The sequence below is a fragment of the Mytilus californianus genome, unplaced genomic scaffold (genome assembly GCF_021869535.1).
Source record: "Mytilus californianus isolate M0D057914Y unplaced genomic scaffold, xbMytCali1.0.p SCAF_11, whole genome shotgun sequence".
In the NCBI taxonomy this organism is placed as follows: domain Eukaryota; kingdom Metazoa; phylum Mollusca; class Bivalvia; order Mytilida; family Mytilidae; genus Mytilus; species Mytilus californianus.
The window spans coordinates 4406143-4427763 of NW_026262593.1; the positions used below are offsets into that span (position 1 = coordinate 4406143).

General features: G+C 32.3%; 1 protein-coding gene across 1 annotated transcript in view; it reads left to right on the forward strand.

Moving 5' to 3' along the window:
* Positions 1–17268, forward strand: part of LOC127720755 (sushi, von Willebrand factor type A, EGF and pentraxin domain-containing protein 1-like) — an 86411-nt gene extending 69143 nt beyond the window's left edge. Inside the window, exons 35-49 of the mRNA XM_052227509.1 lie at positions 894–1067; positions 1948–2160; positions 4564–4677; positions 5691–5804; positions 7850–7963; positions 9277–9396; positions 9927–10097; positions 10398–10418; positions 10848–11036; positions 12166–12333; positions 12765–12986; positions 13442–13555; positions 15237–15359; positions 16611–16625; positions 17082–17268. Coding sequence (XP_052083469.1) covers positions 894–1067; positions 1948–2160; positions 4564–4677; positions 5691–5804; positions 7850–7963; positions 9277–9396; positions 9927–10097; positions 10398–10418; positions 10848–11036; positions 12166–12333; positions 12765–12986; positions 13442–13555; positions 15237–15359; positions 16611–16625; positions 17082–17161 — 1952 coding nt within the window. The 3' untranslated portion in view covers positions 17162–17268. The remainder of the gene's footprint in view (positions 1–893; positions 1068–1947; positions 2161–4563; positions 4678–5690; positions 5805–7849; positions 7964–9276; positions 9397–9926; positions 10098–10397; positions 10419–10847; positions 11037–12165; positions 12334–12764; positions 12987–13441; positions 13556–15236; positions 15360–16610; positions 16626–17081) is intronic.
* Positions 17269–21621: the final 4353 nt, after the last annotated feature.

Consider the following 21621-nt stretch of genomic DNA (forward strand, 5'->3'; position numbering starts at 1 on the left):
TTCTTTTCAGGGGAAATAATCCTTAGCTTGTGCAGGCAAAATTATAATTACACCATTCCTTCTCTTTTCAGGGGAAATAATCCTTAGCTTGTGCAAGCAAAATTATAATTACACCATTCATTTTCTTTCCAAGGGAAATAATCCCTAGGTTGTGCAGGCAAAATTATAATTACACCATTCTCTCTCTTTTCAGGGGAAATAATCCTTAGGTTGTGTATCTAAAGTTATATGTACCCAATTCCTCTTGTTTCCAGGGCAGTTTTATTGTTTATGTTCTATCTGTCTTGTGTGTCTAACAGTATGTTTAGGTTGGAGTCTGTTGGATAGTTTTCTCATTGGCAATCACATCATTTTTCCTTATATTTATATTGCCATTTTTTTGTATGTTTAAAATTTAGGTGAATTTAAACATATTTCATACAAAAGCTTTATTAAGCTCATGCTTATGTTATTTGAAAGTAAGAAGATGTGGAATGATTGCCAGTGAGACAACACGCCACCAAATGAAATAGAAGTGTACAACTAGAAGTCACTGTACAGCCTTTAACAATGAGCAAAACCCTTACTACATAGTCAGGTATAAAAGGCCCTGAAATGACAAATGTAAAACAATTCAAACAAGAACATTAACTGCCTGATTCATGTACAATGCAATGAAGGAAAAACAAATATGATATATAGCAACAAACAACAACCACTGAATTACAGGCTCCTGACTTGGGACAGGTACATACAGAATGGGCGTCCAACCCTCCCCTAACCTGGGACAGTGGTGTAACAGCACAAAGTATGAACATAGAGATGACAACTTTAATTAAAATTTACATATTTACTAACTTACTATACATGCTTTCAAAAATATCAAAATAGTGACAACTTTTATCTTTTTTCAGAAATCCCATGTCAGGAACCCCAGACTATCACACATTCAAGTGCTACAGTTAATGGACATGAGGTTGGTGATTCAGTTGAATACGAATGTGATTTTGGTTATTTGCTTAGTGGAGATTCTCTTCTGACCTGTGTTGTTGGACCATCCTGGGATGGAACTTTGCCATCTTGTTCAAGTAGGTACTAGTTACGGTTACCAGTCAGTGCATGTTGGCATTGACCTTTAAGAATTTGTATAAATATGAAAATAAGGCACAAATTTGGTATTTCTGAAGCACTTGTCTGTATAACTTGCATCAGGAAAGCTCAGACCCAAAATATGAAAGCCAAGGATATGATATGTGAATACATACATGTAAGGAGCTATTTGATCAAAAGGGACCTAAAAGAATAGCCACAGCTTTTGACTGAGCAGTTACAACCTTAGTTTCTTAATTATTTTTTAGATTAATCAACACAGAATTTAGAAAACGTGTGTTATAAAACTTGTCAGACCTAAGCACTGACTACTGAGTTGATGATACCCGCTTACCAACCAACAGTCCACAAGCAGCACTATCTACCCAGTGGTAGAAAATGAAAAAAAAAAATTAAGTGAACAAATAGCTGGTGCCAAGAGTAACATGTTATAATAAACTTTGTTTGAGTAAATATACCTTAAGCATTTTAGGATTTTAATTCATTTTATTGTCTCATTTGCAATCATATCACCCCTAAGTTTTATTTTAAAACTTCTTTTAAATCTATAAGGAAGATTGTATTTGTTAGTACAGAAGAAAAAATCCAACTTTTTCAGCAACTATGAAAAACACAACAAATGATATATTTTAGATTTATTTATTTTCCTGGGTACCAATTTTCCTTGACTAAGGAAAAATTGTCTTTTCTTGGATATTTGATTTCATGGTTTTACAAAAGTCATACAAGCCTATAGAAAATGGGTACTTTGTTGAGTATTCAAATTCAAGTTTCACCTGTATCCATGAAATCTAAGAAAATTGGTACCCCATGACTAATAATGAATCCACAGTATATATATGTATCTTTATATTTCAGTAATTGAATGTGTGAAGCCGTCTGCTCCTGCTCATGCTAGTTCTGGTGGTTCTGGCAAGCTGGGAGGCTTTGATTTCAATACCAATACCAATTCTGTACCTGGTCAGTCCATCACATACACCTGTAATGTTGGCTATGAATTGACCGGTGGAGACCTGACCAGGAATTGTGAACTGGGAGGTGGATGGGATGGACAGTCTCCAGTCTGTACAGGTTTGTTATATATTCGATGCTCATATGAATTTAGCTATGTTGTGGTACTGATCACTTTCACATAAAATCTGTTGGGGGAAAAAACTTTTGTAGGTCCTGGAAAAATTTACATTTTACTAGCACCACAGATGTTTATTGATGGGAAGTTAAAAGGAGATATCATTGCATGGTAATAAACTGTTGATAATAAAAAACTATAAAACCATGATCCATCTAACAGTTTACTATATATGGCTACAAGAGAATAATATTATCACAGACAAGCAATAGTGTATAGTCACAGACAAGCAACAGTGTATAGTCAAAGACAAGCAATAGTGTATAGTCACAGACAAGCAATAGTGTATTGTCACAGACAAGCAATAGTGTATTGTCACAGACAAGCAATAGTGTATAGTCACAGACAAGCAATAGTGTATAGTCACAGACAAGCAATAATGTATAGTCACAGGCAAGCAATAGTGTATAGTCACAGACAAGCAATAGTGTATAGTCACAGACAAGCAATAGTATATAGTTTTAGTTTTATTTGTTATTCAGAATTGATAAATAAAGCATGAATTTAGTTATGTTGTGGTAATGGTCACTTTCACATAAAATATGGTATGATTTTCCTTCAAAGATTTCATGTGAAGCATCAAATATGCTTATATCTTAGTCATTTGAATTCTGGTATACTGTAAATTCAGAAATTATTGCGTGCATTTATTATTGCGATTTTTCAAGAATGGACAAAAATGCGAGTTTTATTATTGCGATTTCGAAAAAATCTGCATACAGGTCTATGTTTCAGTTATCAGAATGCGAATTCTTATTATTGCGATACTCACCCAGTCGCATTATTCGCATTAATAAAAACCTCGCAATAATTTCTGAATTTACAGTATAGTTTTCTCATTGGCAATCATACTATATCTTCTTTTTCTACATGATAGTAATATGTACATCAGTTTTTGTCGAGCCTGCGACTTTTGTCGCAAAAAGCTTGACATAGGGGTATTTATCTGGAGGTGGTGGCTACGGCGGCGGCAGCGTTAGCTAACTTCTTAAAAGCTTTATATTTTAGAAGGTGGAAGACCTGGATGCTTCATACTTTGTATATAGATGCCTTATGTTACAAAGTTTCTGTCTGTCACATGTCCATTGTCCTTGACCTCATTTTTATGGTTCAGTGACTACTTGAAAAAAGAGTTGAGTTTTTTTGTAATGTTAATTTCTCTCTTATTATGAGTAATAGCATAACTATATTTGGTATGTGCGTACCGTGCAAGGTCAGACAGTTTTCACTTTACCTCGACCTCATTTCATGGATCAGTGAACAAGGTTAAGTTTTGGTGGTCAAGTCCATATCTCAGCTACTATAAGCAATAGGTCTAGTATATTTGGTGTATAGAAGGATTGTAAGGTGTACATGTCCAACTGGCAGGTGTCGTCTGACCTTGACCTCATTTTCATGGTTCAGTGGTCAAAGTTAAGTTTTTGAGTTTTGGTCTTTTTTCTAATACTGTATGCAATAAGTCATCTATATTTGGTGTATGGAAATATTTTATGATGTACATGTCAGTCTCATAGGTTTTATTTGACCTTGACCTCATTTTCACGGTTCATTGCTCAGTGTTAAGTTTATGTGTTTCGGTCTGTTTTTCTTAAACTATAAGCAATAGGTCAACTATATTTGTTGTATGGAAGGATTGTAAGCTGTTCATGTCTGCCTGGCATGGTTCATCTGACCTTGATCTTATTTTCACTATTCATTGGTCAATGTTTAGTTTTCTTGGTTAAGTCTGTTTCTTAGAAACTATAAGCAATAGGTCAACTTTATTTAGTGTATTGAATGATTGTAAGGTGTACATGTATTTCTCATTTGGTTTATATGATCTTGACTTCATTTTCTTGGATAATGTTAAGTTTATGTAATAGTTGTAGTAAAGCTTTCATTTAGGACTATCAACATGATATCAATGGTTAGTAAAGAAGGCTAGACATTTCAGCCTGTGCACTCTTGTTACTCAAAATTCTTATACCTTAATTGACCAATATTCAAACCTTTGTTGAAGAAGTGTAGAAGTATTGTTTTTTCTGATTTAATGAGTACTGTTTATTCAATTATTCCTTTGCATGTATAACAAATTTGTCGATCAGGCAAAGATTGTATTTTAGTGGATATATGAATCTATTGTCATATGCATGGCAATATTGCAGACAAGACCCTGTAATTTTGTATTTCATTGAATATTTGAATTTGTGGTTCACCTAAACATGTGCCCATGCATGGAATCCTTCACATAGATTACTCCTTGAATAATAATGAATCAACCGTATGCATAAATTACAAAATAACTTAAGGCATGGAAAAAATGATATTAAATTCATATGTCTATTTGCATAACTTTTTTTTTGTAGAAATTGATGAATGTGAAGGTATAGTTTGTGAGAACAGTGGTACCTGTGTTGATGGGTTCCTGTCTTATCATTGTGAATGTACAGAACATTTTGAAGGAACACATTGTGAAACTAGTAAGTGTTTTTGGTCATTATTTCAAGTTTGTACCACAGTAAAGGAAATAAAAGTTGTCCTATAATTTTGATTTTTCACAATAGAAGTTTTTTAACGCCACAAACCAAAAGTTATTGTTTTGCAAGCACCATTTTATCAGAGTGGGGTGTCAGTTTGGCTCTGCGGTATGTATAAATACGCAGCCATATCTGGTCAGAATGGGGAATGTTGCCTTGTGTAGAGAGAATGCCATGCTTTATGCAGGTTAAGAACCCTTGCAACAACACTTTGAGCGGTCATTAGGTGACCTGTTGCTAGGCAAAATTTCTGTCCCTATCCATAGCATATCCTCATTTTCCAATGGCAGTCCAAAGTTCCTTCCCTTTATCCCAGACGGCCCCTATTACAAGACCTACCTTTTGTAATTATTGTTAATTTGCTAACTGCCTGAACAATAATAAATTAATCAATCTTTACTCCTTAGAATAGTGGCACCTGAAAATGCTACCTGTCCTATTCTTTTATCTGAGAATATACAATTCTGTCCATTGATTTACTGACGGGAATATACAATTCTGTCCATTGATTTACTGACAGGAATATACAATTCTGTCCATTGATTTACTGACGGGAATATACAATTCTGTCCATTGATTTACTGACATTTCATTATACAATTCTGTCCATTGATTTACTGACATTTCATTATACAATTCTGTCCATTGATTTACTGACATTTCATTATACAATTCTGTCCATTGATTTACTGACGGGAATATACAATTCTGTCCATTGATTTACTGACGGGAATATACAATTCTGTCCATTGATTTACTGACGTGAATATACAATTCTGTCCATTGATTTACTGACGGGAATATACAATTCTGTCCATTGATTTACTGACATTTCATTATACAATTCTGTCCATTGATTTACTGACATTTCATTATACAATTCTGACCATTGATTTACTGACGGGAATATACAATTCTGTCCATTGATTTACTGACATTTCATTTATTTTTTGCAGATAAAGATGATTGTGTTGGAAATGATTGTGAGAACGGTGCTACATGTGTGGACGGTCTGTCTTCATATACCTGTCACTGTGCTGATGACTTTGAAGGAGAATTCTGCGAAACTCGTAAGATCAATTTTAATACTATTAATTATAGGTCACATAGATTTTTTTTTGGTGGAAGAAGACTTTGAAGTCTTCTGAAATCCTATACTGCCGACTGTAAAATCATTGAAGCGTCACCAGGAGTGTTGCCGTATCCTTTTCTGTGCTTTACTATTTCATATAAACTTCCGTTCCATATCTTGACACCGATGTGTACACATGATCGGTTTCAAGTTTGTCAAATGACACCTACATCATTTTATAACACAAATGTACAGTTAGACTTGAAAAAACAATCACTTTCATTAGTGTGATAATTTCTCATGTTTTAATGTCTACCTTTTTAGGTGTCAATTACAAGATTTCATTTCATCTTGCGTGTACGTTATTTATTTACTAGTAACCGGATGTTTTCAAGTAGATTTGGTAGTATGTATGCGTTAATTTAATAAATGTGGGACAACTCGGCCCGGACCGTCAATAAGACAACTCGGACCGTCAAAAAGTCAAATCGGATCGTCTATAAGGACAACTCAGACAAAGTATTAAAAGAGGATTTGAATTATATAAATTATTATAAATTATTAAATGATATATTTTACATGGCACATCATTTCGGCATGTTACTGAATTTGCAAAACATAATAAAAAATATATTGTATTACGTGAATACAAATTTTTTATTATCTTTATTAATTCATTATAAAATTAATTGATGCATAAAATAAGTCTAGGTTGAATTTATTTTATTAATATGCCAACTATACCGAAGTTTAAACATAAGAGTTTGTGCTACTTATATGTTAAATTACAATCCAAAATCAGCGTCCTTTATCCACTGCCGTTTCTCGTGGGAGTAATTGGAATTAAACAACTGGATTATTCGGGTTAATCTAAGTTGGTTACGTTTCTGCGCATGGGCATAAATGGGAAATTGAATTGTGCATCCGAAAGTTTCAAGAAAATGATGAACTGAGTTTTCATTAATTCAAACAATGCATCTTATGTTAATGTTATGTATCTACGCGGAGAGTACGACTTCAACTCAATGATGCTTGACAAAAATACACGGATTTAGTTGTTCCGTCTGTGTTCATATCTGTAATGCAATCAGTCATATTCCGGTTTTATAAAACATGCGTTTTTTAAACGAAAGTTAGAATATTTCAGTATGTTATTGCAATAATGAAGAGTCAAAAGCACACGTAAATCTTCTGGTGCTTTACGTTTCAAACGATGCACCGTCAGTTGACAGAAATATCAATGTACGAACTAATGTCAGTTGACGGAATCCATATCAAAAGTATGTAGTTTTCATGTCAGTCATTGTTGGAATGTCCCCAATGATTACCTTTATTGCCTTATGTTTCAAAGTTTTAAGTGATAAAAAACGGCATTTAACATATAAATAGTCCAGCTTGTTACCGTTATTTGTCATGTTAAATATTGTCAGTTTTGGTTGAGACATGAGTTTTATTGAAGAATATTATTTTTGGAAGAAGAAAATAAGTCGAAAGCAATGATTGGACATAGCAGGCTATATATGTTGGTGTGGGCTCCTTTCATAGTAATTCAGGTTACCTTTTATGCATCTTCTTCCACCTCAGAGCTATCAGCTCTTTGATTATTTAATGTATGTATGTGATCTATATTCTTGGTTCCTTATTTTTTTATTTCAGTGTGGACAAAATGTTACCAAATATAAAGATAAGAAGATGTGGTATGAGACAACTCTCCACTAGAAAGCAAATGACATAGAAGTTAACAACTGTAGGTCTCTGTATGGCCTTCAACAATGAGCAAAACCTATACCATAAAAGCTGATTTAGAAATATTTCTGAGAGTGTCTCTAAAGACTCTTTCTTCTGACTACCTCTGTACTTAAAATCAAGCTGCTAAATGACCGTCTATAATAATTACAATAGTTATTTCCTAGCTTTTTAAAATGATTTTTTTTTTATCTCTTTGGTTAATGTTGAATGTTTGTGATCTGCATCAAATCTTAGTTTAATTAAAAATTATAACCATCATTTTATAAAATTTTGTATTCATCTCTTCTTTTTCAGAAATTGATGATTGTGAAAACAACCAATGTCTGAATGGTGCTACATGTGTAGATGGTATAAATAGTTACACATGTACCTGTCCAGATTCACATACTGGGGAACATTGTGAAATAGGTAAGTTATACTGTATAATGTCTGAATGGTGCCACATGTGTAGATGGTACAAATAGTTACACATGTACCTGTCCAGATTCACATACTGGGGAACATTGTGAAATAGGTAAGTTATACTGTATAATGTCTGAATGGTGCCACATGTGTAGATGGTACAAATAGTTACACATGTACCTGTCCAGATTCACATACTGGGGAACATTGTGAAATAGGTAAGTTATACTGTATAATGTCTGAATGGTGCCACACGTGTAGATGGTACAAATAGTTACACATGTACCTGTCCAGATTCACATACTGGGGAACATTGTGAAATAGGTAAGAATAATATGAAAATAAGGCATATTAATGACTATCTGTATTACCTGAGGATAATGGTGAAAAATTTTGAAGATATAAAAAGTAAAATAACAAAAATACTGAATCTGAGGAAAATTCAAAACCGAAAGTCCCTAAACAAATGGCAAAATCAAAAGCTCAAACACATCAAACAAATGGATAACAACTGTCATATTCCTGACTTGGTACAGGCATTTTCTGATGTAGAAAATGGTGGATTGAACCTGGTTTTATAGCTAGCTAAACCTCTCACTTGTATGACAGTCTCTTAAAATTCCATTACATTGACAACAATGTGTGAACAAAACAAACAGACATAATAGGTTAAATATAATTTATACGAAGAAATACATGCTTATACTATGAGAATCCTTAATTAAGAAAAAGATATTTGATATGATTGATAAGGTATATAAGTTTTCTTTTTCTTAGCCTCCTGGTAAATTATGTCTGGACCTATCATGACAACGGAAACAGTATTATTCCCATAATGCAATACATTTACTGAATATGTCTAGTATTCTCATGAAAATGGTATAAGATACAAATTGTTTGCTTTTACATGCTCAATTTTACATAATGTGAATCTTTAAACATATAATTTTTTGTGAAATATTTTATACCTTACCCCTTACACCATATGTTTCTTCTGAAAATCAATTATTTCTCAACAAATAAATTAATTGAGTGAGACATCTTAATACATATCTTATAGGAGTTATTGCATTAAATGACAGTTTTTACCAATTTGTTTTGCATTTATGTAGATTGGCCAATCTTGAGAACTATAAGAGATAGAGCGAAACTTTGAGTAGCAAAAATGATCAGCAAGATAAGATCTACAAACAAATCAACATGGCAAAAATTTATCAGCCAAAACCTTATTGGATTTATTGCCTATTAATAACAATTTTTACCAATTATCCAAATATTAGCTATTGTAATGTTAACATATGCTGTTGCTTCTATTTTAGATATAGATTTCTGTGACGGAGTAAGCTGTCTAAATGGAGGTTCATGTCAAGATGGTCTGTTAACATTCACATGTAATTGTGATCAAACTACTGCATATTATGGACTGTTCTGTCAAAATCGTAAGTGTCCCATTGGCATTGTCTTTTGTTAGTTACCTGCGAAGGTCATTTAAATGCTGTCTGTTTTCCCCAAACTCTCTCAAAGTTCAAATAAGTCAAGTAGGATTAAAATCAGGGTAGACAAAGTTAGCTCTAAAATTTTCATCCATGATTATCAACAAAATTTCTTGCATTCGTTAGAGGACTGAAATTGGCTTTGAACAATATCAATTTGAGTAAGATACAAATTGCCATTTTCGAAAAAAAAAAAAAAATTTAAACTTAATAAATTTAATGTGTTCCAAAGCTCTTTTCTGGAGTTACCTTCAACAATGCTCACAGCCAAATATTTGAAATCCAAGGTTGTCTTAGTACTGAAACACATATAGAGCTATAAGTCCTATAAATTCATAAATTTTGAGATCTTGATAATATCAAGATCAAAGATCGTAACAATCAGGACTGAATTGAGATTTATATATATTTTTGATAGATATAACATTTACCGTAACAGCAATTTTGCTAGATTTTAGAATTTGTCAATTTTGTAGTTGATGGAGCCTGGGATGAATGGAGTGACTGGTCCCAGTGTTCAGCTACCTGTGGTAGTGGAATAGAGACAAGTACCAGAACCTGTACCAGTCCACCACCAGAAGGAGAGGGAATCATTTGCCAGGGAGAAAGCATAAAGACGCAGCCATGCAATTTGTTGGACTGTAAATGTAAGTGCTGAAAAAATGAAAAAAAAATCTAATATATTTATATAAGTCAATGATGGTATATTCAGAAACAGTTGAAAATTCAAAAATGTCATTCAGGCCAGCAAGGTGTTTTAACTAAAAAAAAAATTTGAATATAATTAAATTTCTATTTTTTTTATGTCCCCAGCTTATCACCCAAAATCTGGAAACAACCAATAAAAGAACAACCTGACTTTAATCTGTACAGAAAGAAAATAAATATCCAGGAAATTATTGTAGAATAAGCATAAAATCATATATTTAGTTTTAAATTCACTACAGGGCCATCTGATGCAAATACAGGTAAGTCATTGCATTGTTTTGTAGTCGAGGTAATAAGGGAGGTAGTACATAATTGAAATAGATTTACCAATACTAACAATAGAATTTATTATTAGAATTGTAATACTTATGGTCCAATGTGGATATTAAATCCCAAGACATGTGATAGGAGAATGTCAAGCGATCTGTATGTTGGTAAAAAAAATGAAAAAGAGGTAGAAGTTACCAAAGGGACAATCAATGAAGATGTCAGTTTCAGAAAAAAAATTGTTTGAATCAGAGTGCTTTTTATTTTAAAGTTTGGTTTATCATGCTAAAATTCTTAAACCTGATTTTAAGGTGGAAAATATACACCATCATATGACTGCACACACTCAATTGATTTTTTTTTATTGCTTGATGTCTATTGGACAGTCAATCTATTAAATTTTTGTGATATTCTTTGAACAGAATTCTGTACCGGCAAGGCTGCTGGTTCCTATGCCAATCCAGAAGACTGTACAAGTTACTATATATGTAGAGATGATTTCACTGGTGCCCTGTTGGAATACTGTATGGAGGGAGAGAACTGGGATGATACCAGAAAACAATGTGATCCTAATGCACCATGTGACAGTGAAGACGTTGGAGACGCAGATGGTAAGATTATATAAATATTTTTGCAAGTGCTAAGATTAAAACCTTGTAAGTTCTGAAATTTTTGTTATGAATTGTAAGAATTACTACAAGAGAAAAACAAATAAAAAAACTTGTATTTAAAAAATATTATAAATTCACAGTATAACAATCTTAGCCAAACTACACCTAAATCATTACAAGGGTGTGTCTACTTAAAATATATTAAAGTACTGAATTTAAGTCATTGTAAAACAGAAGCCAACCAAGCAATACAAGGACATAAGGTGATGTGGGGTACATTACGATGATATACCATACACCCTACAAACAACACCAATAAAAACATGTAAAACAGAAGCCAACCAAGCAAAACAAGTACAAAAGGCGATGTGGGGTACATTTAGATGTTACACCATGCAAACAACACCAATAAAAACATGTAAAACAGAAGCCAACCAAGCAATACAAGTACAAAAGGCGATGTGGGGTACATTTAGATGTTACAACCTACAAACAACACCAATAAAAACATGTAAAACAGAAGTCAACCAAGCAATACAAGGACATAAGGCGATGTGGGGTACATTTAGATGTTACACCATGCAAACAACACCAATAAAAACATGTAAAACAGAAGCCAACCAAGCAATACAAGGACATAAGGCGATGTGGGGTACATTTAGATGTTACACCATGCAAACAACACCAATAAAAACATGTAAAACAGAAGCCAACCAAGCAATACAAGAACATAAGTCAATGTGGGGTACATTACGATGATACACCATGCAAACAACACCAATAAAAACAGGTGTCTAGAGGAAAAAGAATAATCCAGATATTGTCAGATAGAAACATACAGAACTAATATAAATGTGTAACTAGCAGTCAATAACACTAAGCTCAATTATACAACATCTAATTTATATGAGCTGCATCATATTGTAGGAAAACAAGTCAATAGATAAAAAGATGTTGAGAAAAAAAATCATTTTGGACATAATAAATCCTGTTACATTTAAATGTGTATAATGCAATCTCAACTGATTGCCTAAATCCACTTCATTTGAACTTTGGTGGATAGTTGTTTCATTGGCAATCATACCTCATCTCTTTATTTTTATGTTATAAATTGTTTTGATTTAATCAGTGGATGGAGGATGGTCAGACTGGTCAGCTGGATCTTGCTCAGAATCATGTGGAACTGGAACCAAAGTTCTAACAAGAACTTGTACAAACCCCACCCCACGGAACAATGGAGCTGACTGTGTAGGAGAAGGTTCAAAGACTGAACCATGTGAAAGGAGTCTTTGTCAAGGTACAGTCAGTTTTTTTTTATTCGTTATTGATAGTCAGAAGTCAACTTAAATTACTGTTGATGACATTGCAAATTCAGAAATTTTATTTTTTATAAAGCTGTAATGAAGGCAAAATGTATTTGAAAAAATAGTAAGATATTTGATAAACAAGCCTTTGTAAGAGGAAAATAATTTGTATGGAAATACTTTAGGTGTTGCTACGACGGAAGTGTTAAACGACTTTGACTGGCTATAAGTATAAGGCCTTTGCTCCATAATTGAATCTTTGTGTGTTGTTTTCTACCTTATTTTATCTTTCTTTTGTACATTTTGTCTAAAGAGTCTTTCAATCAGCATGAATCTGCTTGATCTAATATCTAATTAAATAAAAACTGAGAAGTCATAAATTTCAACCTTGAGTCTACCAATGATTTGTATTGTATTTATCTAGCTGGAGGTTGCCAAGAAGTAAGATGTGAAAGCTGGCAGTATGATGAGGAAAATTGTAATGTTACTGGAATGATTCCTGACAGCTTGATCTACTCTATGGAAATTATCAAACGTTTAACTGGAGCACCATGTGTGAAAAATGAGACTTTCGGTTACAATGAACGCAAAGATATCTGGGTAGATAATGGATGTCAGGGCGACTTCCAAGTATGCTTTATTAGAGGTAAGAATAGAGATATAATGGATGACAGGGCGACTTCCAAGTATGCTTTATTAGAGGTAAGAATAGGGACCAGTTTCTTCTATTAATCAGCTGACAAAGTTCTACCTTTTGTTCTGTATAAGACACCAATCCAACAACAACAAAACTATTTATTATAATACCAATGATAATGTTTTCCATATAACAGTGTGTATTCAGTGACTGTAAGCTTCTATAAAACAGAGAAGTGTTTGTTTCCAAAATATAATTATGTTGAGGGAGAGTATGGGGTAAGATCTTAGCCATTTTAAAATTAAGAAATATTGGTAAGGGCTACATGTGGTCATTGATGAATCCGAAAGGAGATTTCAAGCCACAAAGGATGTAACTTTTTAAGATACTTTTAGATTTCTTTTGACATGTCTTATGAATATTTGAGTAGATATCTTGTTTATTCCTGAAAACCTGTTTTACAGAGTACGATGATTGTTCACCAGGACCTTGTCTGAATGGTGGTACTTGTACTGATGGTATCGCTGACTATGACTGTACATGTACTACAGGTTACTATGGAGACAATTGTGAGCATGGTGAGTAACCTCTATTACAAATGTTTTTGTATGTACATGATGTATGGCATAGATACAAAACACATCCACCTGTATCCACCAGGATTAGACATATTTCTTCTTGACTTAATTGATGTGTAAATGGGACCAGTTGAAATAAAGATACCTATATCTGATTGTATGTATACACACCAGTAGCATACACGAAATTTCGTTAGATTTAAGTAATTATGATTATGCCCCGTCCATGGCAACATACAGAAACAAATGGCGTTAAGTTTTTAAAAAAAAAAGCGTCATTAGGTTTGAATTAGTACATTGACTCTAACATATTTGCGAGCAGTATCACTTGTGTCCCATCATGCACATGGACACTTTCTTCATTAAATTCTTTAAATTTGGTATACATTTATATATTTGACTGAGTGGAAAGGTTCAGGGCTATTCCAGAAATAAATGTATGGGGGTTTGAAAGGCACTTTTTATTTAACCCCGCCATGCATAAAATTTAAATTGATTATTTCATATAATTGGTAAGGCTATCGGTCTAAAATAACCACCATCCATCATATTTTAATAAAAATGCTTTTCAGACCCTGCCATTCAATTAATTCTGTAAAAGCCCTCAGCTAAAAAGTTTAAAATGCTTCACTTTAAAAAAAAATTATCTATTTGAAAATACCTTAATAAAGAGAAATACAGGATGTGTTTATATGGGACACAAATCCAATGATCTACAAAGTATGAATAAAAGGAGATTTTTATTATAAGTAAATGAGACAGTAACCCGTCAACACAAAACGTCTTTTGGGGGTTAGAAGACAAGTATTTTAAAGAAAATTTCTTCATAAAAAATCATTATATGAAGGGACAGATAAGCTTTCAGAAAAAAGCCACATGCATGTATATGGTCATAAATAAGTAACAAATATTTGCTCTTTTTAGCTCACCGGGGCCCTTGGCCCCATGTCAGCTTATGCCATCATATGGCGTCTGTCGTCGCCGTCCGTCATCTGTCGTCGTCGTCTGTCGTAAACTATTTCAAAAATCTTCTCCTCTGAAACTACTGGGGCAAATACCTTCAAACTTTAACTAAATGTTTCTTAGGGTATCTAGTTTATAAATTTTATCCGAAGTTTTGATCCATCGACAAACATGGCTGCCATGGCTAAAAATAGAACATAGGGGTCAAATGCAGTTTTTGGCTTATATCTCAAAAACTAAAGCTTTATGAGCAAATCTGACGGGGTAAAATTATTCAATTGGTCAAGATCTATCAGCTCTGAAATTTTCAGACGAATCGAACAACCCATTATTGGGTTGCTGCCACCGAATTGGTAGTTTTAACAAAATTTTGCAGTTTTTTGTTATTATTTTGAATATTATTATAGATATATATAAACTGTAAGCAGCAGTAATGTTCAGCAAAGTAAGATCTACAAAAAATTTTTATATGACCATAATTGTCAATTGACCCCTTAAGGAGTTATTGCCCTTTAAAGACAATTTTACACAATTTGTTCATCAAGTTTTCTAACATTTAAAAATCTTCTCCTCTGAAATGCAGGTGAGCGATTCAGGCTCTTGAGAGCATCTTGTTTGTTGATGTCAATATTGATGCAATAATACAATTTTCCTAATGCTTTAACCTAATAATTGAACATATGATGATAATAAATAGTACCTTATGTTTATCCTACAGTGAGGGACAGCTGTTATGGTGTGGATTGTAATGGTGGAACTTGTGTTGTGGATTCACAGGATGCCACACAGTATAGTTGTCAATGTCCAAATGGTGCCACAGGTGATCACTGTGAAGGCATGGGTATGTCTATTTATTAATTCTTTAGTATATTAAGATGAACAGTTGTATGTTGGGCAAATGGTATATCATATTATAGGATCAGTTGCATATAGGTAACTAAAATAAATGATATTCTTTTATTGAATTGATCCTATAGTAGTGCCCCTTTAGAATAGTTTCCAATATCCCTGTCACAATATCATATTAAAATTTTTTTTAAATATGCGTTTATAAATTATGCATTAGGATCAAATGCACATACTTGAATAATTGTTAAACAATCGATGTAATGCAAGTTAAGTGAATGAAATTTTAGTTCAATGGTCTTTAGATAATGTCATTTTAAAAGATGTAACAATATACCTGCTGGCCTACCAAGATGACCAACATTGCTAAAAGATACATTATGTTAAAAAAAAGTCTGCTTAAATATAGGGCCAATTCAGTCTAATCTGGAAGAAACCATAGGTTAAAAAGCATGACTGCTAGGTTAAGGACACAGCTGATTTTACTATTATAGCCACCATCTCTACTGAAAATAGAAATATCACCAAACATTCTTAAAAGGTCAATTGATGATCTGATTTCAATTTAATCTATAGGTAAATTACAAGATTCATATAGATTCTACCACTGCATCCAGTGTGATACAATATTTCTCCACTGGAGACAGTTAAGCTTTTGTTTTAAAATGCAGAGCTTTTTGAATATTTAAAATTTAACTACAGAAAGTGGAGAAATATCGTATTGCACAAGTTTCAGTTGTGGAATCTGTTGACTATATGTATATACATTTATGTTGTATGCACTTTTTTGTTATTTTCTTTTGTTTCCTATTCTGACATCGGACTCGGACTTCTCTTAAACTGAGTTTTACTGTGCGTACTGTTGTACGTTTGTTTTTTCTACATTGGCTAGAGGTATAGGGGAGGGTTGAGATCTCAAAAAACATGTTTAACCCCGCCGCATTTTTGCGCCTGTCCCAAGTCAGGAGCCTCTGGCCTTTGTTAGTCTTGTATCATTTTTAATTTTAGTTTCTTGTGTATAATTTGGAGTTTAGTATGACGTCCATTATCACTGAACTAGTATACATATTTGTTTAGGGGCCAGCTGAAGGACGCCTCCGGGTGCGGGAGTTTCTCGCTTTATTGAAGACCCATTGGTGGCCTTCAGCTGTTGTCTGCTCTATGGTCGGGTTGTTGTCTCTTTGACACATTCCACATTTCCATTCTCAATTTTACTTAATCATATCATTTATTTTTATGCTTTCAGATACTGGTGGAATGTGTAAGTATGAAATAGAAGTATTTTGAATGGCTTTCTTATTCAATGAGGATTTAAATAAATGTTCATGTAAAATTATTGGTGTATTGATTATGGCTGAAAAAATTAATAAAAAGAAACAGTAGAAATAATTAAATACATTATTCACAAAGAACTTTCAGTAAAATTAGATCTATAACCTATAGCAATGTTTTATTTCCATGGAAACAATGTGTCATTGGAAAGACATTTTTTGAAAAGGTACACCAGGAAGCAATCTTTTGAAAGACTTGGAGATATCCAATACATAAAAAAACTTTTATTGCAGTTATTCTTCTACAGTAAAAACTATAAATTAAGACATGTTTTTTAAACCAACTGGAATACAGAATTTGTGCTTTTGCCTTTTTGTTAGCATTGCTACAAAGCTGAATTGACATTAATGGATAATTAATAACTCTGCTGTTTTTTATTATAAAGCTGCTGCTGGAAATGTACAGATCAGTATCTTTGGAACTTTCCTAGCTGTTACCATGGCAATGATATGGAATTTGATCTAATACGGACAAGTCAATGGAAATTTGAGAATAAATGCCACATTCACAGACTTGTCTGCAAAATAACATGTACATTGTAATCATATATACGTATATTTATAAATTTGCTGAATGAGCTATTGAAATCATTTATTTATAACAAATTCATGTTATTCATAATATTTATATTAATAACATTTTTTTCCATATCAAATGTGAATATACAGTTTATCTTTGTTACAATAGTGTACCGTTTCTAAACTAATCTTTTTTGACTTGTAACAAGTAAGAAATAAAACCTTTTTGTAATCAACATCTTTCCTTTCGAAGAATTTCTAGAAAGCTGTTTTAAATGACAATAAAAGGTTTATATTTTTACCCTACATGCAAGTAAAAGATGTACCCAGTATTCAGTATAATAAATTTCCACTGCAGTACTATTTAATTCATTAGCACTTTAATAGATGGTTTATGATTGGCACAATTTGTTATTTCCCTTTTGTCACCATCAAATATTCCTTCATAAATAAGCCAAATTCAACTTGTTGTACTGACTGCTTGAGTTTTGATACAGTTGTTTTCTGAACAAATTTAATTTCTTCAAGCCTTGCATAAATCATCACTAGAATAGTAAGGATATCTTCTTAGACTTTTTTTTTCCACATATTTAAATTTGATTTGTCAAATAAGAAAATCAACCAGTCTACACCTACAACAGTGCTGCCAAAGGAAATAATTCAAATTATAATTATTTCATATTGAAACAGATCTATAATTGACAGTAAATAATGCTACTACAAAATGTATCAAGTTCTTTCTTTATTGTTGATAACCACAGATTGGATTTTATCAAAGTGTAGTGCAAAAGAAACTTCTTTATGGTAAAAGATACTTTATGAAAGTGTTTGCAACATTTGTATGTTTACTGTGTGTCAAAAAGAGGGATCAATATTTAAAAAAGAATTAGAATTGATATTCAATTTTACTCAAGAAATGATGGAGAAGTTTTGGCGATGAGAAATTAACGATGGAATAATAGTTTTAGGGATTTTTTTTATAGTTTTTTAAAAAATTATGAAAAAATTGAAAATTTTATACTATGGTTGGTTGGGGTCTAAATAACTGCCTTCCATCTCCCCATGCATTTAAATCTGAAACATCCCTCCCTACAATACAAGTATTGTAAAAAGGTTTCTTATAAATTGTTAATTCTTAGGCACTCATTAAGGTATATACAGGATTGATGTGGGAATCTAACATACAAAGATGTGATATTTAGTTTGTCTTACTAACATTAATTGATACTATGATATCTTACTAACAATTAGTGTTTAATCATAATAATCATGTTTGTTAATATAATAAAATGCTTGTGCTGTATTGTAATTTCATAGATTGATATATGAATCGTTTATTTACTAATATGGTTCTTTTAATATCCAACCTTTTTTTAATATTGACAAGGGTATTTGTCTGTGATATTAATGTTGAATTCTTGTGATATATGTGTTGTTCATGAAATGTTGAATACCCAATCATTTTAGATGGAATAGTTTAATTCTTTGTGGTTTTATAGGGGTTTTGATTATTGAGTAAATAATAAATTATAGAAACATATTTAATGCTTTTGTTTTAAAAGTCCTCTATATTTGAATGCATTTAAGATTTGTTACACCTGAAAAACTTTATATGTGCATGATATCCTTAAGGATGAATTTTTTATACATGCTGTTTAGATACTTGAATAATTATAATAAATTTACATACTATATACAAAGAAAACATAATTACCAATGAGACAACCCACCACCAGAGTACAAATTTCTTAGAAATTAACACTAGAGGTCAACACAGTGCTTACAGCCTTCAACAATGAGAAAAAAACATAATGTAAAGTCATAAAGGTCCTCAAATGAAAAATGATAAACTATTATAACAAGAATACTATGGGCTTATTTATAACAATACAATTTACAAATAGACATGAACCAAGGAAAACCACTAAATTACTGAATTGAGACAGGCTTGTTTTAGGAATCCTTATGAAATTTTAACAGGCTGTTTTGAATGATTGAATAATTGTGACAAATCTACATCCTATGTCCATTCTCACTGATTTATGGAAGCACATCAAACATTCCTCATGCACCTATTAATTACTTTTGTTCTTCAGAGAATTGACTTGTCCCTTAAAACTTTGGAGTTAGAGAGCTTGTTCTTTTTTAATGACAATATCGAGATATTGCATGATTGCTAATATGAAAAATATCCAATATAAAACAAGAAAACTAAGATGTAAAAGAGAGGCGAAAAATACCAAAGGGACATTCAAACTCATAAGTTGAAAATAAACTGACAACGCCATGGCTAAAAAAGAAACAGACAAACAATAGTACATAAAAAACTAAAGACTGAGCAACATATATACCCCACCAAAAACTGGGGGTGACCTCAGGTGCTCAGGAAGGGTAAGCAGATATTGCTCTACATGTTGCATGTGTCGTGTTGCTCGTGTTAGTACAAACCTGGTAATAAGTCTACATTCTGACATGTAAACAACTACACGTCACTATATAGGCTTCAATGATGTGCAAATTCCACACCATTTGGTAAGCAAAGGCATCTTACCATATATACCTTATTCAGTACAATTGTATGTGATCAGGAAAAAATTGAATGTCTTTCTAGCTTTAAGGAGACATAATTATGTAGGAGAGGTTGATGTCAGTAAAACATTTTCATACCTCTGAACTTGTCCCAATATAGCCTTTTAACCTTACCTGGATCAAAGGGTAAAATATTCTGACATCACTTGGCATTCATTGTCATCATCCTTTAATTTTTACAAAAATCTTCTCTGAAACTACTGGACCAATTGGAAGCAAACTTTGCCACAACCATCTTTGTGATTATACTTTAAAATATTTGTCTATTGACCCTGCCTGCCAAGCAAGATGACTCACATTGCTTGAAAAAGAACATAAGGGTAAAATTTGTCTATTATTACAGCTATAGATAGAGAAAATCTGACGAGGCAGAAGTGTTCATTATTCTAAGATCTATCTTATGTTCATTTACATTAAAACTTTCCAATGACTTATAGGAATTGCTGCCCTTAAATGACCATTTTATTTCTCTATGTTTGCATATTATCTTGAAATCTATAATAGATGAAGAGAAACATACACTGCAAAAATGATCAACAAGAAGATCTACAAAAAAGTTAACTTTGCCTTAATAGTTAGTCTACTCCGTATTGGAGTTAGAACCATTTATTTAAGATTTTTACCTTTTGTTTGCGGTTTTGCCTATTTTTATTTAAAATTGTGATAGAAAGATAGAAACTTTAAATAGAAAAAATTAGTGGATATTGCCCAAGTCGTCAGTTGACTCCTTATATGAGTTATTGTCATTAAAAAATTTCGTTTACATGCTTTTGCTTATTATTTTGAAACTATTAATAAATACACAGCAAAATTGATCAACAAGACAAGATCTACTAATAACTTGATATTACTAAAATCTTTGGTCCACTCTTTTTATAGGAGTTATTGCCCGTAAGTCACAATATCTTACAAATTTTTTTACAATTTTGCATTTTATCTGGAAAACTATAATAAATTGATAGAAATTTTTATAGTAAAAATGATCAAGATCTATAAGTCAACCTGGTCCAAATCTGCAGTCACTTCCTAACAGGAGTCATTGCTCTTTAATGACGGAAACTATAACAGATAAATAGAAACTTTAATAAGCAAAAGTTATCAGCAGGATTAGAGACACAAATAAGTCAACATGGCTGAAATTGTTGGTCAATCTTAATTAGAGTTATTGCACTTAAATGATAATTTTTACCATTTTTGGGGTAAAAATAGCATTCATGCAAAACCCTTATAAATGTGACTGGCTAGATAGTTATCAACTTTCCAGAATTGTATCACTACTTTTGATATACACAAGACAAAGTCAATTAGGCGCAACATTCTATACATCCTACCTTTAAAAATTTCAAGAAATTTATTAGTAAAATATATACTCAGATACTCAAGTTACAAAATGATGTGTATGTGTATAACCATACTTGTCAAGAAAATTGCATACATTGTACATGGTGTATTGAAATTGGATTTATCTTCCTCTATACATAATTGTAGTTGAAAGAACTACAAGTGTTTCTCCATTCATAGTACATGTAATACCTTCCAAAGCTTAAAAGACTTAAAAGCTTTTAAAATACATGGTACCTACTGGAAGGTCAATTATATTTGTTATGTAGTTGTGTCAGCATTGGCACAAATCACATCAAATAATAGATTTACCTTTTTGGTGATACAAAAATTTTAACAATCATATTATTATTGGGGTGTCTTAGTGAATATTCAACATCATTGGGAAGTGCTCCACGTTTTTGGAGGAAAGTACAAAATAACTGAAGTTTCTCTCCCCTCACTTATATTCCCCATGTTGTTTTTTTTTTATTTTTT